General features: G+C 36.9%; 1 protein-coding gene across 8 annotated transcripts in view; it reads left to right on the forward strand.

The window, feature by feature from the left end:
- Window positions 1–23,110, forward strand: part of ADD3 (adducin 3) — a 125,075-nt gene that overhangs the window by 95,106 nt on the left and 6,859 nt on the right. For 7 of the 8 annotated variants that reach the window (XM_032607537.1, XM_032607538.1, XM_032607532.1 and 4 more), the window contains exons 2-12: window positions 2,374–2,597; window positions 13,149–13,287; window positions 15,281–15,432; window positions 16,431–16,511; window positions 17,353–17,502; window positions 17,987–18,130; window positions 18,243–18,341; window positions 19,467–19,649; window positions 20,210–20,467; window positions 21,764–21,883; window positions 22,321–22,407. In XM_032607537.1, coding sequence (XP_032463428.1) covers window positions 2,403–2,597; window positions 13,149–13,287; window positions 15,281–15,432; window positions 16,431–16,511; window positions 17,353–17,502; window positions 17,987–18,130; window positions 18,243–18,341; window positions 19,467–19,649; window positions 20,210–20,467; window positions 21,764–21,883; window positions 22,321–22,407 — 1,608 coding nt within the window. In that variant the 5' untranslated portion in view covers window positions 2,374–2,402. The remainder of the gene's footprint in view (window positions 1–2,373; window positions 2,598–13,148; window positions 13,288–15,280; window positions 15,433–16,430; window positions 16,512–17,352; window positions 17,503–17,986; window positions 18,131–18,242; window positions 18,342–19,466; window positions 19,650–20,209; window positions 20,468–21,763; window positions 21,884–22,320; window positions 22,408–23,110) is intronic. The other variant, XM_032607540.1, reaches the window with a different exon arrangement.

Raw genomic sequence — 23,110 nt, forward strand, 5'->3', positions numbered from 1 at the left:
ACTGAGCCTGTGCTCTAGAGCCTTTGAGCCACAGCTACTGAAACCCCTGCGCCTAGAGCCCATGCACCACAACGAAGAGTAGCCCCCGTTTGCCACAACTAGAGAAAGCCCCGCGCACAGCAACAAAGACCCAAGGCAGCCATAAATACATACATACATACATACATAAAATACCATAGGCTAGTGCCAGTCTAATAACAGTGTAGCAAAACCTAATTTTTGGAAGAATATAATATGTCCAGGATCATTCCTTAATGGTGGATGTTATACAAAAAGAAGAAAAAATGGCCATTTATCCTGTGGAGAACACATATAATGATCAGATATTCATTCTTTAGTTGAGTGTTTTCTCCCAAGTTTTAAATTAATGAATTAAGATGTGGAAGACTCAGTTATAGAAAAGTTCATTTTTCACATTTCCTTCACTGATTAGTTGCTTTCTAGTCATAAAATCAGAATTTCATTAAAGCCATATGATATAAAGTGTTTTTAACCATATTTCATGAATTTTTGGGGTAGTACACTAAAATAATTTAGGTAGCTTTTAGAATGTTCTGCATGAGATTGTTGTTGGCAAGTAAAAGAAAACAGTTTTAACACTGTTTTGCAAAAATTATTTAACAGAATAAGTTTACATTTCCAGGACCAGAATTAATGCAAGAATGTTTAATGTCTTGCAATGAGTTTGCTTGGGCTGAGTCAAGGCAGCTTTAGAAATGAATTCTATCAGAGAAGACTATTATTAGAGACAAATATAGTAACCTCACTGGTTGTTATTGTGTTTAAAAGATGAGATCAGGTATCTCTGGTCTTTATCAGGGATTTAGATCCCTAAGAAAAAAGGTGGCCCTTGCCTTTTCCCTTCTGGATCTACCTAGAAACTATTCTGCTGAGAAGGAATCCAAGGCTGTGAAGAATCTTCAGAGTTTCAGGTCCACAGATATTTCTCTCCCCTTAGTTTTCTACGTAAATAGAAAAAGAATACTTGGAATTTTTCACATTTAATTTCCCTTATTATGAAGTGATTCTTCTTACTAGGCAAATAATCAGTTGAATAAATACCATTTTGTAGTGAGAATGTTTTTTTCTGTTACCCAGTCATTTATATTGAACAGGTTGCATTTGTTACCACCTGTAGAGAAAATTGTGTTAAGCAAAGCCGTCTTTACAATTTCTTATTTAAAATTTGTTTCCTTTTATTCTTCCTTGTTGCACATTTTTTGCACTTTCTACATTCAGTTCAAAAGAGCAACTATGTAAAGGGATACACTAATCAGTGGTGTCCTGTTCTCTTGATTTAGGCTCTTGCCAAATCACATCTAAAAGTTAGAGGAAGCATTCCTTCAGTGTGCAATGACTGTTACTCTCTGCTAGGTCAGTGATACTCTAAGTGTGGTCCAGGATCCGGTGCCAGTCTGCAGACTGCAGTCCGTGACAAGTACAGAATATAATATTAAGCATTTAGAAACTTCATGCAGTTTGACATTGCCGTGACACCTAAATGCATTATTTTGTATTTTACAAAACTACTGGTTTACGGCAAATTGGAGAAAGTCCTTCACCACAGACAATCTGAGAAGCACCGGGTTAGATGACTTCATCAACTTCTAGCACAAGCCATCACAGCCAGGGGCTGGGGTTGGATGTTAAGTAACTGTCCTGTTGATCTAGCTACAGTTGGTTGATTAGGTGCTCAGCTGTAGCAAAGCCCAAATGAATTTGTTTCCCTGGCATAAAGTCAAGGGTTATCCTAAGTGTCAGTAATAATTAAATGAATCAGCTGTTCCTGTGCTTTCTGAACGGCTTTTTATTTTTTCTTACTTGGATTTGAAGCACTATCTGCTAAAGTTATATAGTTTGGCAACCTTAATAATTCCTACATTTCCCCTGGAACTGGAAAAGCTTACAACTGTGTTTCTCTCACGTGTTAATAAACTAAAACTACATTCACTATAAAATAATGATCATTAAATATGGCCAGAGTTTGGTCTAACGTAAAAGCATGAGTAAGAGAGGAAAGAGAATCTCCACTAACAGTAATCACTAATTGTGAAAATTTGCTGTCATAGGTGTGGCATTTTACTTTTGGACACTTTGATCATTGCTTCTTTTAAAAATTCATATAGCAGTTGATGACATTATTATAATTGAACCACAAGTTGCCACTAGCTCTGAAAATATCAATTTCCAATTTAGCATTGTAATCTAAGATATTTTTACCTTAATAAAAAATTGTTCTAATATTTTTTGAAAAGCTACTTTTTAAAGAAGGTTGCCACTGTTACTCTGAGGGCAAAAAAAAAAAAAGTGCTGCATGACCTGTGTAAAATATGAATTTATTATGAATGTCCTACTTTGTGGTTATTAATGCAGATAGCAAGGAGAATTGGCAGACTTGAAGCATGAGTTCAGATGCTAGCCAAGGCGTAGTCACTACTTCTCCTCCTCCCAGCGTGCCTCACAAAGAGAGGTATTTTGACCGCATCAATGAAAATGACCCAGAATACATAAGGGAGAGGAACATGTCTCCTGATCTACGGCAAGACTTCAATATGATGGAGCAGAGGAAACGAGTTACTCAGATCTTGCAAAGTCCGGTGAGTCAAAATAATTTGAAGGCTATAATTTTTCTTCCTCTTTGGAAACCTTGATACAGTGATGCTCTCAGGTTAGAAGAGGGGTGGAGGAAGAGTGACTAGTTGTCCCCAGTCTTTCAGAGGCAAAATAAGCACCTAATTTATAAATTTAATTTGCGAGGCTTTAATAATAAACTGGTATCGTCTTGGTAGGATAAATTTTCTTGAGTGATTTCTGAGTGTAATGTTTCATTAAAGGAGGACAAAAGATGCTACTGAACTCAGGGATCCCCACTGCAGACTGAATATCTGTGAAGAAAATAAAGGTATGAGTGAAGTGTTAGGAACCAAGAAATAGATACACCCCATGAACATACTTTCTTCTTCCTTTGGGTATCTTGACACTCAGAGCAGCATAGGAAGACTTAAGGTTCATGAGGATGTCTGTGATTTGGCAGCCTAATGTTACATACACCTAATGTAGGCACACATATATGCATACGCACCAAACTAACTAGATTAAACATGGATTCTAACCTTAACTCAAGCTGAAAATTCTGTCTGCACAGTAATATCCAGACTTTGTAAATCATATTCAAGTGATTTGTTAAGTTTCTTACAAACCTTTAGTGGAATTGTAAAGGTCACATATAAGTTTTAGAAAATGAGTGAACAGCTTGATTTAACATGCAAAATGAATTCATAGCTTTATGTATAATGAAGATCATGGGCCCCTTAAGACAGAGTTCAGCATACGTAGACACACGATGCCCAGGTTGGGGTTCTATTAGATTTCCAACTTAGGTACTAAAATAAACACCAAGACATAGAACTGCCTGAGGTGGCCCTGGTGCATCATTTTTGTTGTGCCCTTGTGGATTTAATCACAGAGGCTGAGTCCAAAGCCAAAGGGGAATTCCACTCCTGAGTAATTCTTATATATCAGTGGCCTAGATAAAAGCAAGTACAAGTTATAAAAGCAAGGCAAGCTTTGAGGAATTTAAGTATAGCTTAAATGTAAAGCTATCCTTTAAATAAACCCTTAAAGAAACCTTTTCCCAATGAAAAGGAGACTAACCAGAAAAGTCATCATGAGGGACTAAATGTTCAGTGCCTTCTTTTATGCAGACTAGTTTCTATGTTTATAAATACTTGAAGAGCATGCTAATTATATAGATATATTTCCTTCTATAAAGGAACTCCACTTTGAAGAACAAACTCATTAGCCAAAGGATTATGGTAATATATAGAATAAAGTAACTGAAAGAATGAGATGAAGTTCAGATTTTGTTCAAGATTATTAAATATTGAGATTTCTTTGGGAAGTGCTCCAAAGAGGATCATTCAATTCTAACTAAAATTTAAAAGGAGGGACTTCCCTGGTGGCGCAGTGTTTGAGAGTCCGCCTGCCGATGCAGGGGACGCGGGTTCGTGCCCCGGTCCAGGAGGATCCCACATGCCGCGGGGCGGCTGGGCCCGTGAGCCATGGCCGCTGAGCCTGCGCGTCCGGAGCCTGTGCTCCGCAACAGAAGAGGCCACAACAGTGAGAGGCCCGCGTACCGCAAAAAAAAAAAAAAAAAAAAAATTTAAAAGGAAAAAGTACCAAACTACATTTCTATGCCAGGGTTTTTTAAAAATAATTTCTCCACTAAACTAATGACAGTATAACAGTGAGGAGATTACCTAATGTTTTTACTTGTGTATTGCTACTTGTAGATTGGCTTAAAAGTATCAATTTTACTTATGCCCAGGGGAATTTAATGAAAGAATGGGAAAGGGCAGGTATGTAGATTGTCATTTCCATGTTCATATAGCAAGAGTGATAATTTTTAGCCCAGAGAGAAACAAAGAAAATTTAAAAGAATTGTGGATTGATCATTTTTTCCCTAGATCTTTGCTAGTGAATTTAAAATCTTGTTTGTGAGAGACTTGGAAAAGTGTATACATTTTGTCTTTCTGCCATGTTTTAGGACAATGGCTTTCAAATTTCTTTTAATACAACAAACTTTTCACCACAGGAAATGATACATGGTGGCCTGTATTGCTAAATAACAAAACCTAGCAGCTTAAAACAACAAGCTTTTATTAGCTTGTCATTTCTGTGGGTCAGGAATTCAGGAGCAGCTTAGCTGAGTGGATCTGGCTTAAGGTCTCTCATAAAGTTGCAGTCAAGACATCAGTCAAGGATGCTGCATCTGAAGGCTTGACTGGGGTGGAAGTTTCTGATCTTAAGATGGGTCACTCACATGACTGTCAGCAAAAGGCTACAGTTCCTTGCCACATGGACCTTAACCTGAGGCTGTTTGAGTGTTCTCCCCCAGAGGAAGTATCTGAGAGCAAAGAGGAGCCTGCAGTGCCTTTTATGACCTAATCTCAGAAATTAAACACCATCACTTCCACCATATTTATTAGTTAGAAGTGAGTCACTAAGTTCAGCCCATACTCAAGGGGAGAGGAATTAAGCTCCACCTTTTGAGGGGAGGATTGTCGACTCTCTGATGACAATTTATTTTAAAAGTATCACAGTCTGCCACAATTTATTTACCTTCCTTCCACATGCAAAATACACTCACCATCTCCTCCTTCCACATGCAAAATACACTCACCATCTCCTAACACCCCTGCAAAAGTTTCATCCTATTACAACATTAGCCTGAATCCAGAATATCATCATCTAAATATGGTCCAGGTATAGATGATACTCCTCAAGTGTAATTTCTTAAGTACAGTTCCTCTCAATCTATAGACCGGAGAACTAAAGAGACAAGTTGTCTGCCCCACACACACCCAGTGGTGGGACAGGCAAAGATAACTGCTATAGACTTTCCTGTTCAAAAAGGGAGAAAATTGGGGGTACAAAAAAGTCACTGGTCCATAGCAATTCTGAAATTCACCTGGGCAAATGTTTGGCAGTTCCCTTGATGAAGATTCAGTCCTTCTACTTAGTAGGAATGAGTCTCCCTAGTTCTTGGCTCTGCCCTCTGAGCTTTTGGTTCCACTTGTAGAGGTCTTAGAGTTCAAAGACCTCTTTCCTTTTTGTACTCTCTTTGTTTCTTTAAGTCCAAGCTTGTAATGTTTCTGTGAATATAATTTTCTTAAAACCTTTTTGTGTCTCCTGTGAATTTTGGGGTTCACTCTGTTGGACAAAACCCATAACCAATAAAGATCAAAATCAAAGGTATTACTAATTCATGTTCGTAAGAAGCAAATTTGTAATCCTTCTGTTTTAATTGCTGAGTTCATTTGGGAAGAAAGGAAATCAGGAGAAAAACTAATAAAAGCAAAGTATAATGCTTTTTTTTTAAAGCACTTACTATGTACCAGGCACCTATTATGTACCAAATCCTATTTAATCCTCAAAACAACTCAATCAAAGAAGTATTACTATCCCTAGTTTACAGTGGAATAAACTGAAACTTAGAGGCGTTAAATAACTTGCAGAAGTTTTTACAAGCTTAGTTAAATGGTGGGGTCTGGATGTAAACTCCAAAGCTCACACCCTTACACACTAGGCTGTACCACTTAAAGCATTCAATAACTATGAAAAAATTCCACTCATATATTATTGTTTCATTCTTCTTGAAATTCTCTTGCTCAAGTTAATTCAACCCAACTCAAGAAGAGTTTCGAATCATAAGACATTTTGGTGTCTGTAAATTTGGATAACAAACTTGACACCTTATTGCCTTGAGCTGAGAAAATAAGAGCAGTTTGTCTCATCCTAACTCCAAGTTATTACTTCTTTCTAGGAATTTCACATACTTTTGTCATTTTTTTTTTTTTAATTTAAGAAAGTATTTGTCTTAGAAATTAAGAGCTGGCGAGTAAACTTGTTTAGCTAGAGATTTTGTTAATGCACTTGGGAGAATCCATAAGTTTTCTTTGACCAATATATTCCTCATATATATGTCTCTGATGGCATATATATGATTGCCCTTGTCTCGGAATGAAGTGTCCAGGGCAAACTGTTAGAATTAAATGATGGACCTCATCAAAGTTAAAGAATCATGTAAGTTGAAAACTAATAGCTCATTGTGCATAGTAGATATTTAGTAAATTCTGAATACATGGATGGATGGATATATGAATAGCTGAGTGGGCTTTGAGTCATTAGACACTTGAATGTTGTCCAACAAGCTCCTACTGAATTTGACTGCTTAAATGACAATCAGTTGGTGGGTTTCAGAAAAAGAATGAACGTTCTTAAGCCATATCACTATAAGAAGCAATTTAGACTTGGTAACAGAAGTGTGCAATGTTACTCTGAAAGATAGGACAACAGGAGTGTAGGTGGTGATTGCTCAGGCACATGACACACTAACATTTCTTAATAAAAGGGCAGTGTGTAATGCTTCAAACTTATTTTAAAGATAGGAGAAACTTCAAAGCCATATACATGTTAGAATCTCACTGTAATCAAGGCCTAAAATGTTAACAGATCACCTCAGTTAGAATAGTTGGTCAAAATTACCATGATTTATCTGGTCACTTCAGAAGTTTCAGATACAAGTATTCTTCATTAACTTAGTTTGCCTTTTTATTTTATACCAGCTTTAATAAAAGATATTATTCTAACTTTTAGCTTTATATTAATTAAGACACATAGATACAGGAGAAAGATCATCCAGAAGAAGATTTGGTTGATTTGTGTTTTCTCCTTTCAACAGGACCAGTGGTAATCTATTTCCAAATGAATACATTTCTTAATGGAAAAATTCTAAGTAAGTTTGTTATGCTCCTAATCCCACTTTAGGAGAGATCTAATAGCATAATTGCAGGGTGCCTTGGGAGCAGCAAGTGTGTAATCTGTTTTTCTTTTTGCTCCAGTTTTTCTTTCTAGTAATTATTATGAGGTAGAACATCCAGATGTGGATATTTAAAATCCAGTTCTGATACTTACCAGTATTCTGTTAACTGATTTTCATTAAGTTAGACATTACTTATAGGTCAGTCTATGTAATTTTTTTTAGCCTTAACCAAAATAATCATATCAAGTCAGTTTCTTTTATCAAATTGGTTCTCTTTTCTGTGATTTAAAAATAAAAAATCTTTCATCTATTGCCACTTTCTCCTGAAAGTTCTGATCTTAGATGCAGAAGCCTTAAGATCTGATGTTTCAAATTACTCCTACTTTTGGTGTATAGTATACATGAATATGTATATACTTAAAGTATATACTTTAAGAGTATACTTAAAGTATACTCTGACCTTACATGAATCTCAAATCTCTGAATCTTTTGTGTTTTTACAAGTTTATTTTTATCCATACCTTTATGAATTCAAAGTTTACAGGATCACTCCTTCAACATTGACAGGAGAAGTATCAAATGAAACGGGGGAGATTCAGAGAAGGCTTTAAAGGCAGGCACCCTCTCTCTAACTTAAACATTTTGTTTTTCACCTAGTGATTTTTTTTTTTTTTTAACCACACTTTTTTGGACATGTGTTTGATGAGAGAGCTGTCCAAACTATAATGTTCTGAGGACAAACCAAGTTTTCAAGTAGGATTTTGTTTGAGTTGAAGAATTAAATGACTTTTCAAAAATGTATAAACTTCTGTGAAGATTCATTTCTTACTTTAAAAAACTGAATTTCTCCCATTAGATGATGAACAAGCCTTAATACACAGGAGGAATTTCTCATTCAAGTGACAGACTGATAAGACTGTATTCTAGAACTTCAGATTCCAGTGCTAATAACCTATGAAATGGATCTTTGCTATCATTAACTCAAGAGGAGATCAGATTCTTTGCATTCTTTCCTTCTATCTAGGAAAATATAGAAAAGAAGCTCTAACTTACGATTATAATAATTGAGCACTGAATAATTGTGTCCAGGAGACTCTAGAAGTGTGAAAGACACAGTCCCAGCCATCAGATATTACTGTATAGTAAAGTATGAAAAATAAATCACAATCATGGTAGCTACCCTAAATGTAGTATAGGCAAATGTTAAAATAATTCAAAGTGGGGTGAGAAGAGAAGAAATATGGAGATCCCTCCTAACTGTGGTGATTACAGGACAGACTTCAAGGAGAAGGTGACATTTTAAGATGAGTGTTGAGTAAAGGGTAAGAATTCATCTGGTAGAGGAAGAGTAGAAGCCAGCATTTCCATTTGACAAAATACAGTGAGCAAGGATAGAAAAGTACAAGTTGTGATCAGAGTATGCTCAGCAAACCTCATAGGCTACCAGAGCATGAGGTAGTAATGGGAGATAGAGCCAAAAATTGACCTAACAGATTGTAGAGATCCTGGAGTACCAGACTATTGTGACCTAAGTTAGAGGTCAGCCCATTTTCTCATCATTTCCAGTTTTAATCTGTTTATATAAATGTTTTATACATCATGTATGCATATAGTGTTTGTTTTGGATCTTGGCTCAGCACCACTTAATAGCTATGCGACATTAGGAAACTCACTTAACTTGAGCTTCACTTTTCCTTGTTGGTAAAAATGGACCTCACATGGTGGTTGTGACAGTTTAATGAAATAACATAAAAGCATGTAGTGCAGTGCCTAGCACATAGTAGACAACTGTTTCTGTGGAAATATATACATAGGGTTAAATACAATATCGCTAACTTAAAGCATTTTTATGCTTTTGTGACAACACTTTGAAGATTATAATCATAATTCATTGGACTGTATTTTGGTTTTTGAAGGCCTTAAGGAATCTATCACCCCGATGGCACTCTGCCTTATTCATGTTCATGTATTCATGTATTCAGGGACTGCCTTCTCTTCTCTGTTCTTCTCTATCTGAGAAGGAAGACAGTTTATGCTGTAAAACCACATATGTGTATGTGTTGTTTGATATTTTAACCTGACTCTTCTCTAGTAGAGACCCTAGGGAATTGTTGGTTTAATCTGACTTCAGAAGCCCCAGCATGTGATCTTGCTGCCCTGCTTATAACTGAGTTTCTCATTCTGCTTTGGTAGGAGAATTCCTAGCTATAAGAGGGCAAGTTTTGGTACTCCAAGATCTGCTGAATAATTTTTTTTGCTTTATCTATCATTATAACCTAATGCTCTAATCTAGCCTAAGAGGTTTACTCATATTTCTGATCACAGCACACCTGCTGCCTTATTAGTTGTACAGGCATACCTAAGGGATATTTCAGGTTCAGTTGCAGACCACTGTAATAAGACAAACGTTGCAATAAAGTGAGTCACACGAATTTTTTGGTTTCCCAGTGCATGTTAAAGTTATATTTACACTATACTGTAGTCTATTAAGTGTGCAGTAGCATTGTGTCTAGAAAAACAATGTACATACCTTAATTTTAAAATAATGCTGTTGGAAAAATGGCACTGATAGACTTGCTCGGCAGAGTTGCCACAAACCTTCAATTTGTAAAAAACACAATATCTGCAAAGTGCAGTAAAACAAGGTACGCCTGTGTTTGGTTTCAGTGATACAACCCATCTCTGATAAAATTAGGCAAATATCTGTGCCCAACTGAGAGTTCGAGATTTGAATCTTTATTCCATTTACTTGTTAGCTGTGTAACCGTGAGCAAGTCATTGCCTATTTCAGGACTTGGTTGTGAGATTCAAATGAATCAACTGTAAAGGATTATTTTATCAACATTGAATTTTAGTAGGAATATGATTAACTATCCACCATAAAGACAAACAAAATTTTTATTATTTTAACGAAAGCTTAAGTTTACTGATAAATTTTAAAAACCAGCTGAAACAATTTTATATCATTAGTAAATTTCATACTGACTGTTTTATGGCTTAGGTAATTATCTGAACAATATTTCAGAAATATTTGGAACATAATAACTGAGTTATAAATGTTCATGACAAAAAATATTAAATCTTTTGGAATAGAAGAATTCATATCTGTTGAAGCACTGTCAACTATATAAAAAGGCTGGGGACATTTCATTTACTTTGAAAATTATTTTCTTCTTCTATACTGCATAGAAGCAATTCAGTAGTCTTAAAGGGGAAATTCATTATTTTTTCTTAATTAATTACAGAAGGGCTTTCCTTCACATTCCTCTGTGACACCGTGGATCATCTCAAAGCTTTAGGATGGTACTCATCATACTATGGGATAAATGGAAGTAAAAAAAGCATTTTCACTGATAAAAAAAGCATTTGACCTGAGTCCTTGCCTCTGACATTTACCAGCTCTGTGACCTCTGTGAACGAATTTTTCAACCTTTCTTATTTAGTTTTGTCAATTCACCCAGAAAAAATTTCTCATCAGGGTCATAAATAGTTGTGATTCTCTTGAGCAACTAGTTGGGGTTTTTTTTAATTTCTTAAAACCCTCGTAAACCAGCATATTGAGCGATTGTGTTGATTCATGTTGGCTGCTGGAGACTTTAGATAAAAGTTGGCCCATCTCTAGCAAATGATACAATTTTATAGTATGCTCTTTGTATCTTAACCTCATTCCTGGCTCTATCTTACCTTCATATGCCTATTTTCTCATTAGCTTGATTTTTCTTACCTATATTTATTTTTGTGTCATGTTAATCTATGGAATCTGCCTTAAATTCTTCCTGGAATAACATAAGGTGCATTCAATAAAATAAATTACATGACACTACTTCTCAGAGCTATTGTGATACATACAGTAGGTGTAAATTTTTTTTTTTTACACTAAATCACAGAATATTGGTTATAGCTGCTTTGAACTGTGGAAAGTTTAGAGTTTGATTTTGAAGGGAAGATAAAGTTTCAGAAGAGCATTTTGGCCCATTGTCAGGTATCTAGAAGTTTTCTGTAGTTTATGTAAAGATAAATGAGTATATCTGGAAGATTCTTTTCCTTTCAGCCTTAAATATGGTAAAGCACTCATGTTACTCATCAGTATGAATGCGTCCATCCATCTTATATGCAGCTCACAACCATTTTATGTTCACAAGGTCTTAGAAATGTACTAATGGAGTTTTCTGATAGATATAATGTGTCTTTGTAGAGAATATTTTATACGATAGTTTCTCCGGTTTAAATCATGTATTTAAATGAACTAGATAAAAGTCAACGGAATTAGATGTTTAGAATTTTTTTATAATTATGCTAAGGATTTATATTTAATAAGCCTTGAATTTGTAAAAGAAAAACCATGTTTAACTGGTATAAACTTCTCTATGAACGCAGAATTCAAATAAAGTCACAGCTAGTATTTTTAAAATTAATCATTCAAACATCCATTTGCTGTATGAGCAGAAAGTTTTCTAAAAGCAACACAAGCATGAGTCAGTACTGGTTCTAATATGTACTACCACCTCATAGCCTCACAACCACATTTCCACTTTCACCATGGGCTTCTCTGCCATTATTTAAATTTTTTTAAAAAGTTCTTCCTTCTGAAAACCTCAGAGGTGTTCAGCCATCCTCTAAGCAAAGCTACATCTAAGCAACTGCTCCAGGAGATCTTATTCCCAGCCTTCTGAGGAGGGCTATTCTCAGCGACTTGAAAGAGAGTCACTCTTCTAAGGAGGATTTCCCAATTATCTCCATGGTGTTTATATCTACCCCTCTTGGAGGTAATGTTTCCAAAGCAGTTTTCTGCCTTCTCCCTCTTAGGTGAGGTGGGAACAAACTGAACTTAATTTCCAGCAGTGCATTCTGCTATACATGTAACCAATCTCAAACAGAAGACTGAGGTCTAGATGGTTTATATTGCAAGAGCCTTCATGTTTAAGATGAATGAATATAAACATGAGCAAGAGAATAAATGATGAATTTAATAAAATAAGTGTTGGTTGAGTGTGATAGAAATACAAAACGAGGTATTTCAACTAACGTGAAGGATTGGGAGATGTTTCAAATGATGAATCATTAGCAACTCAGGGGTTACTGGAATAGAAAATTTTCTCTTAATGTTCAGTATTTTTATTTATATAAATACTGCTTCTGCCACACATAACCCCCCACCCCGCAAAAAAAAAAAAAAAAAAGAAAAGAAAAGAAAGAAGAGCAGCACTCCAGGACAGGAACATACAGTACCCGAAGTTGGGGGGAAAAGTTCTTTCTTTAGCACAGTGTTGCATAAGGGGAGTAATCAACTCTCAGCTTTTATAAGTTTGCTTGCAGAGTTTATAGAGCTACGGAATTGCCATGGAAATCGTAAAATGGAAGCCATGATTTACTATGTCTTAGTGAAAACTTTTGCTGGGAGTTGCTATAGTCAGAGTCATGCCTCATTCAGATAAGAACTCTATCCTAACCTAGATAATGAGCTGCTAGGCAAGGAATGGGTCTCTTTTTACATCAGTCTGTACTTGGTGCTCTAGTTGCATATTATTAACAAAGTTGCTTTTACCTATACCTGTCTATTATAGATGTTGTAGTATAGCTCATTTGCTTTGAGATTAAGAATGCCTAATGATTTTCCCTCCCCTGAAAGCAAGCTTCTTGCTTCTTCTTCCAGTGTTTTAATTTTATTATTTTGTGTTTTATATTTGTTTTAAAATAATGTACATGAAAGCTATTCAAGAGAGGGATGGGGGAAGAAGACTGATTACATCAGAGCAAGTTATGTTTGGGTCGTTCTGCTCCAAGCGAGAGGCATGTGCTCAGTGATTATTTTTGTGTATTACAGGCCTTTCGGGAAGACCTGGAATGCCTTATTCAAGAACAGATGAAGAAAGGCCACAATCCAACTGGATTACTAGCATTACAACAGATTGCAGATTACATCATGGCCAATTCTTTCTCGGGCTTTACTTCACCTCCCCTCAGTACGTCAGTTTCGTAAAGTTTAAAAGACAGTCATTTCATCTCTAATTTGTACACTGCACATTTCTAGCAGCATATTCTGATCTGGTTCAGTCCTTAAGTTTATAACATCTAATAGTTAGAGTAACATAGTGTTAGGATCTCTTACTTTTTCATACCAACCAGACATTTATTACACTTTGTGAGGATTACAAAATAGTTATAAAATGTGGTCCCTGCCCCAGATAAATGCATATTTGAATTGAGGAGACATACAGTGAATGCACAAAAGATTAAAACTGCAAGGTAGGGCTTCCCTGGTGGCGCAGTGGTTGAGTCCACCTGCCGATGCAGGGGACATGGGTTCGTGCCCCGGTCCGGGAGGATCCCACCTGCCGCGGAGCGGCTGGGCCTGTGAGCCATGGCCGCTGAGCCTGTGCGTCCGGAGCCTGTGCTCCGCAACAGGAGAGGCCGCAACAGTGAGAGGCCCGCGTACCGCAAAAAGAAAAAAAAAAAAAACTGCAAGGTAACTGTAGAGGAAAAAATTACAAAGCAGCTGGTAAGAAATTGTCTAATGACCTTTTCTAAGTCATCTAGCTATGAACTCAGAGTTGGAATTGATTATTGGCTGAAGTGGACTGAGAGAACTTTGTGGAAGAAGAGAGGCCTCAACTAACCAGACTTTAAAGGATGGAGCAGTTAGAGCTTGGTGTAAAAGGGTTTAGGACATTTTATTCATTCAACAGTTCTTTAGTGAGAGCACCAATTTGGTGGACTGAACACTAAGGATACCAAGAATCATAAGGCGTTGAGTCCAAGCACTTTACATCTCAGAGAGACGTGCAGAGAACTCACTGCTGTACCAGGGCAGGTACACAGAGTCCCAGACCATCAGGGACTTTTCTTTTCCTTCTCTTTCTTCCTTTGTTACTTCCTTTTTTTTCTTTTTGGTTAAAGATTTACAAACAGGAGTTCAACGAATTCAAATACTTCCCAAATAGAGGAATGGTATGAAAAGAGACATGATGGTGGGAACGTGCAAGATGAGGGTAGAACTCCTAAGTGGATCAGTATGTTGGGACATACATACTGGTTAAAGAATCTTTGAAAGAGTCCCAAAGTGAATTATAAGTGCTTGAACTAAAGTAGTGGTTGCGGGTAAAAGAAGGAAGAGATCAGTGAGAAAGGCATAGCCAAGGAAGAGGAGAGAAGACTTAGCAACAGGTTTGAATGTGGTGATGGTGGGGGTGGCAGATGGATGGTGAGAAGAATGATGAGTGCCAAAATCACGCACTCTTCCAGCTTGGGAGAAACATTCTATCAGAATCAACAGGAAAGTTAAAATGTTGAGCTAGTTTTCTTCACTTTTTCTATAACATTGATTATCTGTCGTGTGCCATGCATCCTAACAAGAGTCCATAAGGGCTAAGGCATAAGAGGTCCACGATAGTACCACACAGGCCTGGAAAAGAAGTCTAGGAAAGAGGTGGGAAATGGTGTCCAGGAGAATGAAGACTGAGTGAAAGTTGAATTCAGCAATTGGGTCATTAGAGATTAAGACTCGTTTTTGTTGCTTGGTGAGGGCAGAAACCAGACTGCTGTTTGACTGCATTCTTAAATATTTTTTGTTTGAATAAAAGTCAAAAGAGGTATTAGGTACAATAGCTTTCTGTTGAGATCTTTTCATCATAAAATTAGCAATAACCTCAGTGTTAATCACGCTTTTACCATTGGGATCCTGTGACCATTTTTCCCCAGTGGTGTGAGCCTGACTCCCTAACATCACTCTCGAACAAGTACTAGATGAAACAGCAAGGCGATAGCTGATACGTATTTTTACTCTCAGTGTACTTCTCTGAAGCAAGATAAGCTAATGCAACATTGTGTGGGCTGATAGGTTTCAGATCATCATTTACAGGCTGGGACACTCTCGAACTCAGGCTGCTTCCTGGCAACTAATTTTCAGGTAAGGAATTATTTGACCTGGTTCTTTCTCCACAATTTTTCCTCTTTTAGGTCTCGGCATGGTCACACCCATCAATGACCTTCCTGGGACAGATACGTCCTCGTACATGAAGGGAGAAAAGCTTACTCGTTGTAAACTTGCCAGCCTATACAGACTTGCAGATTTGTTTGGATGGGCCCACCTGGCAAATACATATATTTCAGTGAGTCCTTCGTCTTTCAGTTCCTTTTTTTAAAATCCCAACTTAAAGGCAACTGTACGCTCCTCACCTTTACTCAGAAGTCTGGTATTCTCTGAACCTAGCACGCTGGACCACAACCTCATCCTGATATAAACCTTATGTTTAAGGGAGAGGCTGCAGTTACCCCGACGTTCTTCTCCATTTGTTATCTGTGTCGTTTCCTTAATTCAGACCAGTCGCAGAACCTATCCAGGAAGAAATCCTCCTGGCAGAATTTCCTCTCTCTGTGTTAATTATATCTGAGAGTCAGTGATATTAAAAAATGCTTTAAAGATAATTATATCTGAGAGTCAGTGATATTAAAAAATGCTTTAAAAAGCACTTGGGGCAGGGAAAATAGAGGGGGCCAGGGAAGTTTCCTCTCTCATCTTTATCTTTTTAATATATTTTTCCCATTCATCATCATCTTGTTTTCATGTTGCCCCACTTGGACACAAGACAATATTTGGAAGCAAAAAGTATGAAAATATTGTGTGTTGAAAATGGCACAGATGTGAGGTGCAGTCTTCCTACAACTTTTCATCCCTTCCTCCAGCTATTCCTTGGTTTCCCCTTCCATTTCCACCTTAATTCGTTCCTAGGAAGAGAATCTATTCTCTTTCCTTTGCCCATTTCCCCTTAATTTCCATATTGTATTGGGTTGAACAATACTGTCATTCGTTTCTCCTGCATGTAGCTGACCCTAAATAACCTTAGAATCCCCAAAATAACACTTTTAGGTAAGTCCAGTAAATGAGAAACTAATGTCAGAATTTTTTAGCAAGTATTTGAGGGCTTGAGGGAAGAAAACTTTTCAAGGAAAGTTTCATGCTGCACAGCTTTAATTTCTGCTTTGTTTTTCCCCCCAGATATCTTACAGTTATTCATTGTAAATATATTCCTAGTCATGTTTACACTGCAAAATATGAACACCTCATAGTAAATCTGTATTGTTTTGGTTTTTTTTTTCTTTCTCCCAGGTAAGAATAAGTAAGGAGCAAGACCACATAATAATAATTCCCAGAGGCCTGTCTTTTTCTGAAGCCACAGCCTCCAATTTGGTACAATTTTCATTCCTATGTTACTTTTTCTGTGCTTCCTTGTACTTTTCTGACAGATTTTAGCTTTTAATACAGGACAGAACAAGAAAAGGTATGGATGGAAGAACATTTACTAGTGAACAGGGAAGAATTTGGAAAGCTAATGTTGATTTTTAAGAAATACTTTAGCGTTCAAGAAAAACGGTAGTTGAAGAGCCTTGTAAATGAATTGGTCTAATCAGTTAACCTATTTATGTTTTGAAGAGAATCTTGATTTTTTTCACCCTGTACTCTGTAATTTGTTTTTTCAAAAAACAAACAAAAACCCCCACAAAGTCTGTATATTTTATAGCTAGATTTAAACAAAGTTCAGTTGGTGTGAGTATAGGGTCTGACATTCTAGCATTTTATTTTTCCATGATTGTACCCCGAGCCACTGTCATTGGCCTCTAGAAGAGTAGGAATTACGTTGGTTCTGGTACTATAGTGTTAATTAGCAAATGAACATTTTCCAGCCAGTTCAGTAAATGCCAGACTTACCCAGACCTTCAGTGAAGAGCTTAAGTTATTCAGTTTCTTGGAAACTGTGCTTCTTGCTAAATGCTAAGTTTTGTTGCAGACTACCTGTTTTTGTAAATAAAATTTTATGGGAACAAAGTCACACCCATTCTTTTACAGTAGTTTGTGGCTGCTTTTATACTACAGTGGCAGAGTTGAGTAGTTGCAGCAGAGGCCCACAAAATCTAAAATATTTGCTCTCTGGCTTTTGACAAAAAGTTTGCCACCCCCTGGTTTAGCTCATGAAACACAGGAAACTTTGATGCATGTGTGCCAGTTAACTGTGTCTTTCTGATTTTTCCAGGTGAAAGTCAATATAATAGGAGAAGTGGTTGATCAGGGAAGTACTAATTTGAAAATTGACCACACAGGCTTCAGTCCCCATGCCGCAATCTATTCAACACGTCCTGATGTTAAGTGTGTGATACACATCCATACCCTTGCAACGGCAGCTGTAAGTCACTGAAGGGCCAAAATCAACAATGACCCTGGGAAGTGTATTTTTTCATGGCTTTCCTTATATGATACTTTATAATCTTCATTCTTTCAGACCCCACCATTTGAAGTTATTTTCAAAGTATTAATCCTCTGCATATCCAGAAAGCAAAAGTCCCTTTGGAGTAAATGCTCTTGTTCTAGGAAACAACTGGAGAGATAGCATTTGCATTTTTGAACTCATCAGTTTAATAATGGGGTCATTGAGTTCTTTAGAGCAAGCCTTCTTTCCTAATATCTGGCACAGCATGTAAATTGAATAGTATCCCCAAAAGGTCTTTTTTTTTTCTCTTGAAGAAGTGAAGAACTAAAGTGGGAGGTGGGCTGGAATGGTGAACACAGTGAATAGGCCAGCGCTCCCTGAGCTGACTGAAGAATCCAGTTCCTACAAAGGTGTAGTTAGTAACTAAGTGTGTTATCTTGGCATGAACCCAACCAAATAGGTATCCTCCATGAAGTGTGGGATCCTTCCAATTTCTCAAGAGTCCCTGATCCTGGGAGATGTCGCCTATTATGACTACCAAGGGTCACTTGATGAACAGGAGGAGAGAATTCAACTGCAGAAAGTTCTGGGGCCAAGTTGTAAGGTATGTAGTAGAGTTTCTATCTAAGGAGCTATTTTTGTCGCTGTTACTGTTGATGAAAGCAGTGTGAGCTATGCCAGTTATTTAAAGTGATTGCTCTGGGATTCTATTTTAGGTGCTGGTACTCAGAAATCATGGTGTGGTAGCACTTGGAGAAACAATTGAGGAGGCTTTTCATTACATTTTTAATGTGCAGATAGCCTGTGAGATTCAGGTAAGAAAAATTGTTTACCCCCATCTTTTTTTTTTTTTTTTTGCTTTGTTATGTTGGGTATTGTGTTTACTTATTTCCAGAGTTCTATCAGTTGGTGGCTTCTTGTTTTGTTTTGTCTTTTAAGAGAAGTTCTGCTTCATTTGAGTAAAAAAGGGTCAACTGAGGTATCTCTTGAATTGAAAACAGGAGGAAAGAAAATTAAAATTCATATACAGACACACACACCAAATCTAAGTGCTTCATAAGCATCATTTTCCTCATAATCCTACTTTTTAAGATGGTATAATTGCACATTTCTCCATTTTCACCCTCTAGTGATATGGCGCTAATTGAGAAAGGTGACTAACAGTTATCAAAATAGACCAGCTGTGTTGTGGACACTTTCATAAAAAGTGTAAGAGCAGTGCCAGAAGTTTTATGAACTCATGCAGTTTCCAGTGATGCCATAGCCTCAGCCTCATTATTATAATGGATTACTTATTAACCACTTTTTCCCCAGAGAAGCTGAATGCATTTAATGGCCCTAATTTCCCCCTTTAAGAAAAATCAAGCAGATTCTCTTGAAGCAAATGGTAATAATCTGAATTTATTGGAAAGGCCGCAAAAAAGGGGGAAAAAACTTTTTCTACCAACTTGTCTTAACAACCACCTTTTTTTTTTTTTCTTTTTTGCTTTAATGGTCGCTCTTCTTCTCACATGAGGCTATGAAAAGCTTAATTATATTGAGATAATGAGCTGACTTCTGCCTAAATATTCTTAAATTCACAGTATAGTGTTTATATTCCTTTAAAATTATAACTGTCAACAAAAGTATTAACTGGATTGCCATGGGAAAACTGCAAGGAAAGAACTTTAAAATTTGGCAAGAGAATTCCGTTTCTTGAAATATATTAAAAGGTATGGCTCTAAATGTGTTTTCCATCAGGGAGGGTCAGAGTCCTGGAAGGTATAGATAGATGGAAAAGATACTTCAGCTGCCTGCTTTCACAAGTGTATTTCTTTGTTGGCAGCCCGGCGGAAAGTGTTACAGATATTTGCTGAATCAACCTTATGCCTCTTTAAAAGTGAAATTACTCATTCTAGTCTTTACAGTCCTGGGCCTCTATATTTTGCCATTGATTACAGGTGCGGGCATTAGCAGGGGCAGGTGGAGTAGACAATCTGCTTGTACTGGATCTTCAGAAGTATAAAGCTTCCACTCACGCTGTGGCAGCATCTGGAGGAGGAGGAGTGAATATGGGTGCCCATCAAAAATGGAAGGTTGGCGAGATTGAGTTTGAAGGGCTGATGAGGACTCTGGACAATTTGGTAGGTGAAAAATTGAACATAACCTTGATTTCATGTTTCCAGATTCAAGAGCAGATGTTTCCATCTCCCTTTGGTTTTGGAACATGCTCCTTACTCCAGAGTGTGACCCTAGGAAGGAATTCAGTGTATTTTAAGAATCAGTGAAACATGCAACTGTCGTCTTATCTTAGTTATTAGCCTCTTGCACAAGAGTCAGAAGGCAGATTGCCTTCAGACCCAGGAAAAAATACTTAAATGAGCACTGAGATTTGGCCTCCAGAAAACCAGTTTTTATCTAGGAACATGTTTCTGGTGAGCAGTTTTGAAATTACCTTTGTCAGGAACAGTTGTGTGAGTGGAAATTGCTTTGTCAGCCGAAATCAGTTTTAACCAGATCTTGAAATTTGCTTAATTTTCAACTCCAGTGTTATGTGGAGGTTATATGGAGTTTGGAAAGATCTTCCCTTTATTTGTTTTTCGGTAAAAGGGTCTTATTGAATCATTTGTTTAAAGAATTAGACTCTAAATGCTGTGTTTGGTACAAGTTTGATAGCTTCAAATGTGGTTTTTCCCTCCCCTAGGGGTATAGAACAGGCTATGCTTACAGGCATCCTCTCATTCGAGAAAAGCCTAGGCACAAGAGTGATGTGGAGATCCCAGCAACTGTGACTGCCTTTTCCTTTGAAGATGATACAGTGCCACTCTCTCCTCTCAAATACATGGCACAGAGGCAGCAGCGTGAAAAAACAAGATGGCTGAACTCACCAAATACCTACATGAAAGTGAATGTGCCTGAGGAGTCTCGGAATGGGGAGACCAGTCCCAGGACCAAAATCACAGTATGCCCCTACTTTACGTGGTTTGCCTTTACTAAATATTTTGCCTAGTTTACTGATGAATTGAATGGTCTATGTTGAAATATTGGGGAAGTAGAATATAACATTAACAATAACATCACTATAACTTCTCAGGTAACCTTTGTGCAAGGCACTTTGTTCTAAGTGCCGTACATGAATTATCTCATTTACTTCTAATATGGAAAGGATGCTGTTTTCCTCCTCCATTTTATAGATGAGAAAACGGAGGCACAGAGGGATTAATTAATCATTTGTGAATGGTAGAATCAGGGTTTGAATGCAGGCAGTCTGACTCTGGAGCCCAGTGTTACCCGTTGCATGATACTGCTTTGTAGTTTATATTGTACTTGTGAATCGGAACTAGAAAAGTTATCAACACCTAACGGTGCCAGATTTTGTGAATTACTGCACATAGGCAAGATCTTGTAGATAAAGAAACAGGTTATCTTAAATTTTTCAGCATTTTGTCTCAGATTTGGTTTAATTTTGGAGTGTTTATCACTAAATATTCTATAGATACTCAAAATTGGTTCATACTATCGTATAAATCAGTAGTATTCAATATGGAAATACCTAGGCATCAAAGTTTTTTTTTTCCCCTAGTCTATATTGATTTCTTATCTCCTAGTAAAAGAACATAAGTTTCCCAGAATTAATCTTTTTGACAGAAACTAATGGCCAGTCATCATTAATCTTGATGAATATTAGCTTTCTTTAAGGGATATAATGGGTAAATGAGAAGAATTATTTAAGGCTCTTCCACCCCTGTGGTGCCATTATACTATAGATTACTACAAGCTTATCCCCTTTGTAAAATGCTGGTCAGGGGCTTGGCCCATTCTGCCAGCCAAAAATAAAAATGAAATCTGGAAAACTAAATCTTAAGAGATTTCTTGAGTCCTTTTTGATGACTTCTTAGCCGTCATCACTTAAAACTTGAATGCAGGTATCAACTCTGAATGTGAGTTAACGTGAGATCAAGCTCTATATGCTTGAAATATTTTCACCAACATATTTAAAATGCCAAAAGGAAAAAATTTAAATAGGCATAATTTAATATTCATGTGAATAGTAATGACATTTGTTTGTTCTTTAAGTGAATGCTGATTCTAACTAGTATGGGAGATACACTAATTGACCACTAAAAACTACTCAGTGAAATTCTTTAACATATTAGCAGTGTATGCACCTACCCACTGGAGTCAATAAACAGTTGTCAAGAACCTACCATATTTCCTTAACACAAAGCTTCATTCTAGAAAATTTTTGATTCTTTAGTGGATGAAAGCAGAGGACTCTTCAAAAGTTAGTAGTGGAACACCTATCAAAATTGAAGATCCAAATCAGTTTGTTCCTTTAAACACAAACCCGAATGAGGTACTAGAAAAGAGAAATAAGGTAAGACATGGTCGATCTTCTATGACTAGAGGAGGCCTTTTTATGCTGTTTTATGTTTAAATCACTGGTGACTGAATCTGATTAATGCTACGCTTAGAGGTTTAAATACAGAAGAATTTGAAATTGAATTCTGTATAATTTTAGCTTGTATTGAGTAACTCCAGCTCTGTTCTAGTTTCTGGTGAGCGGGCTATACGGGGAAGAAGTATTAGACATATTTCTGCTGTATTAGTGAAAAATGTAGTCCTCTGATAATGTAAGGCAATAGGAAATCACACATCAAGAAGAGTGGAGATTAATGTGAGTTGTTATGATGGTAAAAGAGGGCTTTGTGGAGGTGGGAATTAAAGAGGCTCTTACCCTGGGGTGGTCAAATAGTAAGCCAAAGGTCACCTGCAGAGTTGCCCCCAAGAACTTGTTACTGTGTTTCAATTCAGATTCGAGAACAAAATCGATATGACTTGAAAACAGCAGGACCACAATCTCAGTTGCTTGCTGGAATTGTTGTGGATAAGCCTCCTTCTGTAAGTCCATAAAGCAATATGATCTTTGTTTTCACATTAATTTATTTGCTTTTTAAATATGAATATCTGTCTTTACTAAAGTTAATACAAACACAAGTTAAAAAGTCAAAGAATCCACAAGACTTAAAATGTCACCTTCAATTCCCAATGTCTAGGGGCATGGACTTTATTCTAGCATATACCTTTGTTTCCAAAGAGCATCTTTATCCTGCTTTTTCTTGGTTTATCAGTTTTAGATGTCAACTTTATTTCATCAAATCTATTTCATCAACTATTTCATCAACTATGAGAAGTACCATTATTTTATGTATCACTAAAAGAGAAAAAAACCTAATTATAAGATGAATGCCAATTTCAGGATCAGAAAATGTGGGAGAAAAGTGCATCTTAGAATTAATGAGAGACAGTAGTGACTTCTTTTATGGACTGTGAGGATCTAGCCTGTTTACACAAGGCTCTTCCCTTTTTCATTCTCCCAGTAAGGTTGTACCACAATGTTTTGTCTAGTCAGCTTTCAGTGTTTATATTTTTAAACGCTTACTGCTGAGCCAGGTCGTATTCCATGATGACATTTCCTTTCTTATACAACTTTTCTCCCCTTGGAGAAAAAGTTGCCTCCTTTTTTCATTGGCTTAGTACTTAGGATACATGGGGCTTAGTTCTTCCCGAACTTTTCTTAATATTATTTTCCATAGGGTCAGAA

The sequence above is a fragment of the Phocoena sinus genome, chromosome 16, assembly GCF_008692025.1.
Source record: "Phocoena sinus isolate mPhoSin1 chromosome 16, mPhoSin1.pri, whole genome shotgun sequence".
Classification (NCBI taxonomy): domain Eukaryota; kingdom Metazoa; phylum Chordata; class Mammalia; order Artiodactyla; family Phocoenidae; genus Phocoena; species Phocoena sinus.